This window comes from Erithacus rubecula (genome assembly GCF_903797595.1).
Source record: "Erithacus rubecula genome assembly, chromosome: 14".
NCBI lineage: Eukaryota > Metazoa > Chordata > Aves > Passeriformes > Muscicapidae > Erithacus > Erithacus rubecula.
This window is the reverse complement of record NC_136666.1, coordinates 9816716-9829648: the sequence shown is the minus strand read 5'-3', so window position 1 is coordinate 9829648 and position 12933 is coordinate 9816716. Positions and strand designations below refer to the sequence as shown.

The 12933-nt window shown below is 46.7% G+C and overlaps 1 protein-coding gene across 2 annotated transcripts in view; it reads left to right on the top strand.

The window, feature by feature from the left end:
- CTXND1 (cortexin domain containing 1) overlaps window positions 1-7461 on the top strand; it is a 35377-nt gene extending 27916 nt beyond the window's left edge. The window contains exon 3 of one of the 2 annotated variants that reach the window (XR_013775902.1): window positions 3852-7461. Coding sequence is in view for 1 of the 2 variants with exons in the window: in XM_079318300.1 (XP_079174426.1) it covers window positions 3906-4085 (180 nt within the window). In the remaining variant the exon portion in view is untranslated. The remainder of the gene's footprint in view (window positions 1-3851) is intronic. The other variant, XM_079318300.1, reaches the window with a different exon arrangement.
- Window positions 7462-12933: the final 5472 nt, after the last annotated feature.

The following is a 12933-nucleotide window of genomic DNA, read 5'->3' as shown; positions in this document are numbered from 1 at the left end:
GCAAAACCCTTCTGCTCACATGCACAGAACATCCTCCAGGGCTGGGAGGGAGGGCAGGATGTGCAGGCAGAGCATCCAGCATGGACCAGGCTGCTTCAGCCCAGGAGACACTTCCACACCCCACTCCAAGCCTGGCTGTACTGCTGGGCACCAGGGAAGTGAGACAGGGCAGTGGAGGGCTGGCCAGGGAAATGGGAATCCAGCAAGAAAGTTGTGCAGCTGTTCCAGAGGTGGAGGAGCACAGGGAGCTGGCAGACAGCAGGACACAGCATGTCCATGGCAATATTTGGGAGCTGGATTTTCCCAAGAGGAAGCAATCCTGGTGAACAGGTGCAGTAACTCCTTTTGCATTTGGGGACTGCCTCTTGCTGGTGCCTGATCTAGAGCAGCAAAGTGTTCCAGCCACAATAGATTAGCCTGGAGACAGCTGCCTCAGCCCCATTCCAGCACCAAGGACTCCCTGCCCTGCTGGAATGCAGGTGCAGTGACTAACAGCATGGAACACCAAATTCCTGCTGGCACCAGCCCCCCTGACTCACAGGAGCCCTTTGGCAAGCCAGACCTGCAGAGGAGGGTTCCACTCTGACAGGGGCAGGTGGGCAGCCAAGCTGAGTGAGGACAGCCACTGGGAAAGCCAGATCCTTCTGGCCAGCCCCAAGAAACACATTGGCCATCAGCAGAACAGTGCTCACATCAAAACATTGCCAAGTTTGTGGGGAGACCAGAAGGAGGGGAAATGTGTGATTTACACAACCTCAAGAAGGGAGCTTTTTTAAAAAAGAATATTTCTAGTCCCACTGAAAATGCCCACTTTTGTCAAAACAGATCAATATAAACCTGAAATCATTGGGTTCAAGCTGTCACTGTAATACACTGTGCACACTACAGCTCAGATGCCTCAGCCTTTCACTCTGCTCTCTGGGTACAGCCCTCTGCCTGGCCCATCCTTTCCAAAATGTGCTTTCCCTTCCAGCAGGAGAGGAGCATCCTCCAGGCAGTCCTGGGGGCAGAGGGATGCAGCACTTATACCAGACTCCTATGAGATTGAGTGATGACATTTAGAAGACAAAAATCTCCAAGGGATGGATCTCTACTTGAAACCTCTGATCATTTTCTGAGTAAATTATTCATCTTTCCAAAGAAAGTACATTTGAGTGAAAATGCAGTTTACCCTCCAAGATCAGTACTGATGCAGGAGGTAACTCAGAGTGAAAGAACCCCACAGAGTGCAACACCCAGAATGTCAGGAGGGGGGAAAAAAAATTTAAAAATCACACCCATCCTTGTTGGCTGCTTCACAAGAGCAGTGAAGGAAAAGACTGGGATACATTAGCAGTTTTGATAACATTTTTTTCTTTTGTATTCATAAAGTATTCATACTTAATACTCAGCTTTGCTGACAAACCTTTTTTTCATCAAATGAAGTTATAAACTGCAATGTAAGATCTCTTGGCTGGTGAATTAGAGTGGTAGCAGAGTCTTTTGGGGATATTAGACCTCTGACCAGGCAAGGTGAGCATTACAGGCCTGACCTCACTCCTCAGAGATTTCTTCATGAGCTCCTAAGGATGTGACTGGTAAATACATGAGAACATGAGATGTCTGCTTGGTTTCATTCCCTTTATGTCATCAGCTCCTTTAATTTCCCTGCCGCAGGACTGGCTGTCGCAGTAATTTCTATGCTTTCAGGAAATTAAAAAAAAAAATCTGACATCCTTGTGCTTAAAATAGACTCAAGAGCCCAGCTGATTTGTACTTGCCTTGTGGGATCTCGGATGTTGTGAGGCTGGAAAACCACCTGAAAAGGAGCAAATTATGAGACAGGACAGAAACTGCGAGTTTTTAAAATAAAAGGTGTTCAGTGTACCCTGAGGAAGATTTGCAGGGCCCAGGAGTCTCTGGGACACCCACTGCAGCTGGCACAGCACAGTGCTGCAGGAGCAAAATGCTCCAGCCAGAGGAGAACCACCAGTGCAACAGCCCTGGCAGCAGCAGCTCACTGCAAACATAACCAAACTTGTCTGTGCAAAGAAACCTGGGATTTCCTCAGTGTTCATGTAGTGATAGAGAGCAGCTGGGCTGTTTGATACCCCAGTTTCACCAAATCCTCTCTGTAGCTCAGTATCTTCTTGTTCCCACTTCTTCTCTCCAGTTAAAGCAGGGATTGGCTGATTATTGCATTTGATGTGAATTACTTTGCTGTTTTGTTGGCTGTAAAGAGGCACTCCCTGATCTTCTACACTCTAATCCCCAACACTTCTCCCTCCCATCTTGGTAAACATGGATGTCAGGAGAAGTTTCCCATCCCTGGGCAGTGACTCAATGCTGTGTAAGGTCAGCTCCTCTCCTTCAGCACACTTGTGCAAAGCAGTTTGTGTTATCAACTGATGACTATCCAGAATCAAACTTTCAGAGGGATTCAATCACTACTGAAGTCATTTTGATTATGGATTCAGGTGAGGAGGCCAGAGGAGACCTTCAGCTATGCAGACATCTGCAGTGAATAAGATAATCCTTGTTCTAATCACATAATCACCTGTACCTCTCTGGTTGATAAAACATCCACTTAAAAATTATATTGCTCCTAAAAAAAATTTTCTACTGCCTGAAGAACCTTGAGTACCAGAGATTAAAAGATTATGGAAAATAAGTATGCATAATTTTCACTTTGCTTTTTGCCAGTGAGAGACAGAGGATGTTTGGACAGAGTGAAAAATTGGGATAGAAACAGTCTGCTCTGCCATTTGTCTGATCTTTCACACTAGCAGAAGAATGGAAATATTTTTATGATTAGGAAATACTGAGACAAGAACAATGTCTGTGCCTCATTTAAGAGATGATATTTCACATGGATAGTGCTCATTCACTATTTTTTGTTAACAACCTTTTAGTGTCTAATATTTTAGCATTTGTGGGCTAAATTAAGGTGGAGATGAGGTTTCTTCTTCTCACATCTTTCAGCCAGCTGAGCTACAACATTTCCATTGGGTTTATTTCCCTGCAAGGATTTATCAGACCTGTAAGATGCATCTGTGTCCAGTACAACCCCTGATTTCCCCCATGCCCAGGAGCAGAAACCCTTGTGCCTTTGTCTTGGGTTGAAATGCAAGATGTAGCCAGCAGTGTGTATTTTATCACCATCTATTGAAACCAGGTGGAGCAGTGCTCCTCATCTCTTCCATGACTCATCTCTCATAACTCTGGGGGGATATCCTCTGTTAATGGGCCAGCTGTTAAAATCAGCTGGGGCAGTGTTCTTTATCTCTTCTACAACCCATCCTTTGTCCAGGGAGATATCTTCTGTGAATGGACCATTGAGTCCCACTGTATGACTGATAAAATTACATCATGCCATTGAGAGATGCTCCACCCAGGGGGAGGAGCCAAAAATTTCCTACCTAGATAAAAATCTGAGACTTGGAACACCAAAGCAGCCTTTTCCACTAGATTACCAGAAAAAGACCAGGCCCATCTTCATCACAACTAGACCATCAGAACAAAATTGCACCCCTCTCCAGGATCATTGCTTCAACAGAACCCCATCTCTCACTCCAGCAGGACTGCAGCCACCATTTAATCAGACTGCCACCAACACCCTGACTAAAGGGTGTCAGGCTGTATTCTGACTCTGACAGTGCTTTGTTTTTTGTATTACTGTTTATTTTAATTTTCCTAGCAAAGAACTGTTATTCCCCTTCCCATATCTTTGCCTAAGAGCTCCTTAATTTCAAAATTATAACAATTTGGCAGAAAGGAGCTTACATTTTCCATTTCAAAAAGAAGCTCCTGTCTTCCTCAGCAAACACCTATCTCTCAAACCAAGACAGCTTGACACTGTGTTTGTTTTGCAGGTGGTTGATGATGTTAGGAGCAAATTCAAACCCAGATGAAGAGTGGCCTGAGCAATGGAGGTGCCAACCCCAGAGCCCGTGTACGTTGACGTGGACAAGGGACTGACGCTGGCCTGCTTCGTCTTCCTCTGCCTCTTCCTGATTGTGATGATCATCCGCTGTGCAAAAGTCATCATGGACCCTTACAGTGCCATCCCCACCTCCACGTGGGAGGAGCAGCACCTGGATGACTGACAGGGACCCCCAGACTCAGCCAAGCACGCTGTGCCCCAGCAGCCTTCCCCACACACAAACAGCCATTTGAGGGTATGCAGGGCAAAGGCAATGTCTCCAAGAGCACATCGTGTCAATTGGTTCTGCTCAACAGGTCAAGATATCAGCAAGCCATTCTGGCAGAGTTTACTACTATGCAGCAACTCTTATTTTACAGTTGTCATTTTAACTCAAGTAGCACAAGATTCTCCAGAGTTTTCCTAATGTAACTCTTGGTCTAGCACAGTTTGTCCCACCCTCAATATCACCCACAAACCCAGGGTAACCACCAATACCGAGAAAAAGCCACAAGAGTATTCTGTCTTTCCTGGAAACAGATTGCTTCAAATACTGATTGCTTCCTCAGTCATTATGGATGCATTTTAGGAAAGGCACAGATTTTATATACCAGAGCATTCCCAAGTAGAAGTGCTGCAGTACCTCTGGCTAAGCAGAATTAAATGAGCAGATTTATGTGTGACTCACTGGGTTCTGCACCCCCTACCCCACTGCAGCCATATTTCCAGTGACCAGGATGCTGAAGCACTCAGGGGGTTCTGGGCTGCTGTAGACTCCACAGCACCACCTTGCTCTATCCTAGTCATGCAAACACCAGGCATATCCTCTGCCATGGGCCCTTGGTTAGTCAGGCCACTGACTTTGAGCTTGGTAGGCACCAAAAATCCCTGGAGCAGAGCCTGGGCACTTCTGGTGTCAACTACATAGAACTTGCTGTGATTTGCCAAGAGTGATTCCACATAAAATTTTAGCCATCTTTTGCTTCAGGTGTACTTCAGTGGGATGGGACAGAACTAGAATGACAAGGACAATAAACAGAGAGACTTTCCTTTCAGCTTTGTCAGACTCCTCAGCATAACATTTACAGTAACACACAATTAATAAGCATTCTACCTCGGAGAAATTCAGCTCTTTCAAAGGAAGGTTTTTTCCATAATTTGTAAGGTACATTTCCTTCTCTTAATTCATTAAGACATTATGCAAGAAGGCATAAGTGGGAGCACTGGAAATTTATTATTTACCTTTGAAGAGTGGGGACTGCAGCATTCCAAAGTCCTCTATTCCTCAGATTCCAAGGTTTGCTCATGCCTGCCTTTTCTTTCTTGGCTACATGCTCAACTTATGGCATTGAAAGGAAGCAATTCAGGGCAGGTACTGCAACTACAGCAAGCACCATGAACAAACAAGGCTTGAAAGCACAAAACTTCCAGAAGGGCATTTCTCCATTTCTCCTCCTCACCATCCTACCTGACCCCCATGCTCTTGCCATGAGGCAACACACAGTGGGTGAGAAAGGTGGAAGCAAAGGCTGTGACAAGAAAATTGGGACATAGACTTTGTAGGGCACTGTTCTAGCTCTGATAGATTTGTTTGATGATCACACAAGTCAATTTTTATGTGCCTCAGTCTACTCATCAATGAAATGGGTGTAACAATTTCATCTGTCACAGCCCATTTGGTCTGTCTAATACCAGAAAGCACCTGGAGAGCCTTAGGACACAGAAATGAGGTTCTTACTTACAACTCTTCCTGCTAAAACAAATAGGGGAGGTCTGGATCTCATTGTACTACAGGGATGCTCTCCCCAGGCTGAGGACTTGTCCAGACCCTCATTTACTCTCTCACTGCAGTATTTTGAGCCAAGCCAAATGGCACCTGGCTTTTTTACATAGCCCACTGTTTTCTGAGGATGTAAGGTGCTGAACACTGCAGATTCTGAGATCCCAAAACAGGAGGCTATGATGGAGATTTTTGCATGGATCTTTTGAACCACACAATTTTTGCTGATCTCCGTTGTAGGAGATCCCATTCCTGAGGCAGGAAACTCAAAGATTAGCTTTCCTCCTGATGTCCTCTAGGAAGAGACCTCCACAGCTTCCATGACCCACTGCAGATTGCTCCTCAGGCTGTCTATTAAGCCTCAGTTTCTGCTAGCCAGGTAATCACCAGTAATAGAGTACTTTTTCAGGCTTGAGTGTTAAATGTTCATCATAATTGGAGCAAACCCACTGTTCCCTGTTAGTCATGGGCAGGTCTATCTGTACCAGAGGAATGGATTTCCAAACTCAAAGAACAACACTTCTGTTCCCTGGGCTAAAGTTTGGAACCTGCTTTTTGTCATTAAATCTTGTGTCCCTCTAGTGGGACTATTTACAAAATGAGCAAAATAACAACCCATAACACAAAATTATGTCCAGGCTGGGGACACTTCCAGTTTGCAGTCACCTGGCTGAGTTCACAGCTGATGCAGAGCAAGGACAGAGCTTGTCTTCAAACCTCTCAGTGCCAATGCTCCACTTGGTGTTTATCTGCAGGCAGGACTCTCTGGCACTGCCACATGCCACTGATAAGCCCCAGTTCACCTAAGGATTTATTGAGGTGCTGAAGCCTAAGCCTCTGAGCAGGCTGCCCAACTGCAGAGACCAGGGTCAGCCCTGTGGCATGGGCAGGGACAGCAGCACACAGTCCCTGCAGGAGCACAGCCTGTCTGGGAATGAAGGGTTGCAAGTGCTGAGGAAGCAAATTGATGAATCTGCTTTGCAAGGATGGTTGCCACTTTTTTCTCTTTGTCCAGCTGAACAAACCATTTTAATGAATTTTCCTGAAAATCCTAATGAAAAGACCCCTGTGGATAGCTCTATTTTCTAACAAAAAGGCACTTGTCCTCCTGGCATAGCATGTCAAGTCCATCCTTCTGTTGACAAAAAATGTCTTTATAAAAATCTGGATATTCACCTACACGGTTGCATAAAAGTCAACAAGATTGTTTTTATAGAGAAAACATAAATCTATTGATCTCTTCACTCTTGTGACCAGTGACAGGACTCTAGCCCGAGTCCAAGAAGCCTTTGGACAGCACTCTCAGGCACATGGTGCCATTCTTGGATGTCCTGTGCCAGGCCAGGAGTTGGACTCCATGGTCCTGATGGGTCCTAGCCAGCTCAGCATATTCTATGATTCACTCTAATTTCTGCCTTTCCTCACTGGTTACAATCACACAACCTCACTCCTCTTTAACCAAAAGCAATACTGAACATCATGCCTAAGCCAGACACTTTGTGCTCCTTGTCCTGGGAGCCAGGACTGTCCCACCCCACTGCACTCAGGCTGGTGCCCACCCTGCCAGCAAATCCTGCTCACAGGGCAGGGCTCTGCCAGCAGGACTGCACCTCTGGGCTTGGTAGTAATTTCAGCTGCATGCAACAAGTGCCTCTGCTAGTTTTGGTTCTTTTTTAATCATTGTGCCATACTACCAGCAACTGCACTCAGAGGATATAAGTCAAACTTGTTGCAAGTGTATTTATCTAACATAATAAACAGCTTCGACATGGAAAACCTCCTAGCAGCCTCTGTTGTGGTTTTCTTACAGTTGCCAGAACATCTTTAAAAATATTCACAATACACCATGATTTACAAGAAGGGCATACATTGATGACAGCCCTCCTTGGAGAGTGAGAGCAGAGAGCAACTCCCTGTGTAGCTGCACCACTACAGATTTTTGGAGCTGAGGGAGCCCCAGGTGTTCCTGTGGCTCTGCAGAAGGTCAGCCTTTCCAAAGGGGCTGTTTCAGGTGACTCCCTTGGCCAGGAAGAGCACTCAGCTGAGCTTCAGCTCAGTGGGGGACTGCAGCATATATATTTCAGCAATTCATTATCTAACAAATTGCATACCAAAGGAAATAGGGCCACTGAGACTGGAATCCCTCCTGCTAGCGACTGAAAATGAAGAGCATGGAGCATCTGTGGGGGTCTCTTTGAAGAAGCTCCAGAGTATGGGATATGCAGGGTAAAAAGCACCTAGGGAACTCCCCCTCTTGCAAAAGATGAAGAGATGAATTGCTAATTCTTTCATCTTGAAAAAGGGCTCTTTTGCCTGAAAGCTGGGTGCTTTATAGATCTGCTTGTCCCTGCAGCAAGTCCTCTGGCAGAAGGATCTTTGTGCCACAAAGACTAAACTCTCTGATAAATCATTACTTGTCTCCTAGTCAGAAGCAGGGGCTGGAGTCTTTACACTGTTTTCAGTACAGCTACTCTGGCTGAGGTAAGAGCAGACCTGAACTGAGGACAGCAGCAGCTGAATTTGAGCAGATACCCTGGAAATGTTTTCCAGAAAGGAGCAGGGACTGATGGCAAGCCAGAGACCCACATGAGCAATGCTGCTGCAGCCTGTTCTGGCCAAAGGTGTCCCAGCTTGCTGGGTCATTACAGTCTCAGCAGGCAGCTTCAGCCCAGATTGCCTCAGCTCAGAATCCAACACAGGACTGGGATGGGGAAATGCTCAGACTTCAGCCATCTCCTACACATTTTAATTTATTTTTTTTAAACCATTTTCATTAAAAATGGTCAATACCTTTCTAGGCAGGAGGAAAACTCTGCTCACACACACATCTTTACAGCAAAAAACAATTTGAAATTCCTGGTTGCGTTTATTCTTAGGTCATCATATATAATTCAATTCACAGTGGTGTTAAGAAACATTGAATGACAGAGTTCTTGGTTACAAAGCTCCATGTTTCATACTGGAGCCTAGCCAGGCAGCCCACACAGGCAAATCAGAAATCAAAGATGTACTAAAATTGCATTAAGTATGCCAAAGCCGTAAAGAGTGCAAAGTTTTGAAAAACTTATTTTATATTTAAGATCGATTGGATTTCTCCAGCAGCTGCAGATCAAAGGAAGTACCTGGCAGGGGTGGGCAGGCAGCAGAGCCCAGAGCCCTGAGACAGGATCCCAGGGCACCCTGTGCTCTGAGCCTGAGCACAGAGAGCAGCAGGACAAGAAACCCTCCCTGTGTGGCAGCTCCCAGCCAGCCCCTCAGTGCTCATGGAGCAAGGTGAGGATCCTCCAGCTGACCCAAGGGATGCCCAGCTGCCCCCACCAGGGGCTCCTGCAGCATTTCCCTGGGGCATTCACTGTGTTAACACCAGCCCTGCCCCAGCAAACAGCAAAATCAGAAAGCACAGGTCTGTGGTTAAAACTTCATGGAAAACCAAGCACCTGTGCAGCACAGAAAGAGTTGAGGTGAAGTTTTTGGGAATGAGGGAAGATGAGAAGGAGGAACAGCCACAGCAGATTTGTATGGAGCAGCATTGTGCCAGCACCTCAGCATGTCCCTCACATACTTCCAAAGCCTTCAATCAATTTTAAAATCCCAGAAATTATCTCCTTCTTTCTCACTAAGCAGCAACTGTGTGGGCATTCTAAACAGAAGCAGCAATCAAACCTGAGAAATGGTCTCCTGCCTCACTGCTTAATGCCAAAAATCACCTGAATATCACCTACAGTTCTGTCCCTCTTCACAAAGCCACTACCTTGACCCTGAACAGCTACTGAGAGACTGTTCTACTTTGAGTTATTAGTGCCTGGGTAAAGAAAGAATTATGAATATTGCTCACCCAAACGCTTACATCAAAACTAATTTTTTCTCCCCAAGATATCACATCCATTTCTAATTAGAATCTATGCAGAAAACTAACAGGTGAAGAGTGCCTGCATTTCACAGCAAAAAGCCATTGGTTCCTTTAAATTCTGAAATACATTTTAGGGGTTTATTCCATGGTTTGGTTGGTGGGTTTATGGGGGTTTTTTTTGACACTTAATTATACCAAGAGCACTATTACAAATTACACCCAGCTTTTTTTGTTATGCACCAACCAGATGATGCTTTGATCTGAAAGAAAATGTATCTCAAAGTACTAAGCAGCCTTTAGTTTTGCTACCAGCAAAACAACAAAATCAGGTGGAATAACCTTAGGCAGGATAATTTATTGCCTCTATGCCAGTGATAAAGCAGCACAACCCATAAGCAGCTCCTGCCCCCCTCCAAGAGCTCCCATCCAACACCCCAGCACTACTCACCCCTGGGATCACTGTGCTCCATCAGGGATTGCTGCTGGGTCTGCTGACCTCTGCTGGGTGGGAAACACCAGGCAGGAGAAAGATGCTCCAGGCTCCACATCAGAGCTGTGGTTTGCACTCAGACATTTCCATTTCCTCTGGTCATGAGTGCAGGGTCTGTCTCCCCACACAGCATTGCATGACCCTGAATGAGGCCTCTCAGGTGGCTGACACAGCAGAAAGGTTTTAATTTTTCCTCCAGGCTTCTGGAGATCCAAGAAGGATTGTTCTTGTTCTGCACACAGGTCACAAACCCACAAACCTGGTGCTGTGACAGGGCAGTGAAAAAGGAGCCCTGAGTTTTTTTGTGGGTTTTTTCCACTTTTGTTCAAAGATAGATTATAACCCAACTAAAAAAAATACATTTAAATCAAATGGGAATTTGTAATCTCTAGAAGCAGAGATAGCCATGCTCAACTCTGACTGAAACAAAATCTTCCAGAAGTTCATGGGAATCTCTTTGTAGAGGCAATCAACCCAAATGAAACTAGCATCTCAAAAATAAACTTTTTCCAAGCACCCAGGATGAAGCACCCTCTTGTTCCAAGAACCTAATCTTTCCACCTATGTTCAACTTCCCCCAAAACTAGAAGAAAGCTCCATGACCTTTATTTTAAAGGACAAGGGTGCAAACTGGTCCCAGCTGCCCCAGGGGAGGTGGAGCAAGGGGAAGGTGCCTGTAACACCTGTGTATTTCCCAAAATTTGGGTCAGAGGCTGCTTTCCCTCAGGCAGTGGGTGCTGCTGGTCTCAGGCCAAAGCTATTTTGCAGCACAGAGGTGCCCTTCACCCTCCCCTTGGCACAGGGGATGAGGATCAGCAGTGCTGGTGGCTCTGGCTCGCTGTGTTGGGTGAGGAAAGTGTGGCCATGGGTCCCCATTCTCCACCCAAAAAAGAGCCCACTGCTTCTTCTGAGGGTGGGGGAGAGAGTGGCCTTGGGCACACAGAAAAGTTTGTCTCCTTTTTTACCATCTCCTGGCAATTTGGCCTCCATCCATGAGGCAGGCAGCAGATGACTCTGAGCTCAGTCCTGAGAGAGGTTTTGGACTGTGTCCAGCTCACCTCTGAAACCTGCTGTGCCTGAGGTCCTTTCCAGAAATTACCCACCTTCTGGAATTTGGAACTTCTCCATGTGTCCCCAGGCTGGAGAAGCTCAGCTCAGTCACCCTGGGGCCACAGGGGGCCCTTCCCTCCTGCTCCCATCCCCAGCACAGTGCAGGGTGCTTGGACAGGGGTGTCCAGGGTGGCCACTCAGGGCTGGGGGGCAGGATGGCTCTGGGGACAGCCAGCTGGCAAGGGTCTCCATCCTGGCCAGTTTGGGGTCTCAGCACCACTGACCTTCTGCCTGACCAGGCAACAAGCCCAACTTGCTGGCAGGAGCTGCAGCATCCTGTTGGCTCTTTGGAGGAGGAATTCATTGGGTGTGTACAGGACTCACCTTTACTTTGCTCAGTTCAGGGAGAGCACTATGGATTTACAGTTCCCCTAAGTATTCCTAAGTATTCCTTTACCCAGAAAGCCTTGACACCTCAGCCCTTCTTGGCTGGGCAGTGTCTTGCAGCAAGGTCACAGCTGATGACCACGACACACTGCCCCAACATCAGCTCTCTGTCTCTCTCCTCAAGACACTGCACTTACAGAACATCAGATATGCCAAGGTGCACCATGGATGTTGCTTCTGCAGAGCAATTTCTCTCCTGGATAAATGCTTTGTATGTCCAAAGCCAGGCTGTGCTCAGAGGAACAGGATGGCTTATTTCTAAAGCCAGTAGGGAAGGTGTCAACTCACAATTGTCCTTTGAGGTTAACAGAGAGCACAAAGCATCTATAAACTGGTGATCCAGTCAGAGTACATTAAATAAATATCTGCTTATTAGTTCAGCTCCAAGAGCCTGAAGGCAAAATAGCTTTTCCTTGATAAACAACAATGAGTCAATATTTTCCTGGCCAGGTCATCCTTGATTTGGGGATGAGCCTCCAAGCATCATTCTTTAAAGAACTATTATTGTTGCACACTAGAAGAGAGCCCATTACAGTGCACATGCCCCATTAGCAGTGATTTATATGCACTCCCATGTTTTTTCTTTAATTTTCATTTCAAATTTGTTTTCCTCTTCTGCATAGTTCATGTTCCTGGCCAGCCCCAGGTACTCCCCAGGATGACAACAAATGCCCTCATGGCCCACACCAGCAAAACTAGCTGGTAGAGTTTTTGGGCAGCAATGGGACAGCCTGGAACAGCAGCAGCATGGGCTCATCCTGCTGTCACCACATGGAGCCAGCAGCCTCATCAGGCTCTTCACTTTGAGGACCAAGCAAATATTTAACAAGTTCCCCTTGCACTACACCACAGTTCATTATCCGGTCTCCCGAGCTCCTCCAGTCAGTAATATCCTCTAATTGATGTGATTTGGCACTTGGCCATGGAGTTAAATTGATTTGTAGGCCAGCAGGAGACAGCAGATGCCCTTTACACTTGAGGAAAGTGGCATGAGGCTTTGTTTGCTGCTGCTGCAAGGGGATGCTGTGGCACGAGATGCATTTTAGGGGTGCAGGAGGGGCTGGCCTGCTTGGTGTCCCTGTTGGGTGGCAGGGTGTGACTGCCACCACTGAGTGCCTGGGGACCCCTCCAGTGATGAAATTCCCCCTCCCTCCTTGGTCCCAGGGATGCTGGTGCAGAGGGTGAGACAAACAGAGAATTCCCTTCTCTAAACCAGGGCAGTGGCACGAGGGTGATCTGACCATGACCTCAGGGTGCCCCAGCACAGCCTCCCATCCCTGGGCTGGAGTCAACCTCCTTCAGGGCAGGAGAGCTGCTCTGGTTGTGTGAGGGCAGCAGGGGCAGGGACATCCTGCCTGGTGCCTTCAGCTGTCTTGATTACCACGTTCCAAATTGCTTTGTTGCAAATTATTTTA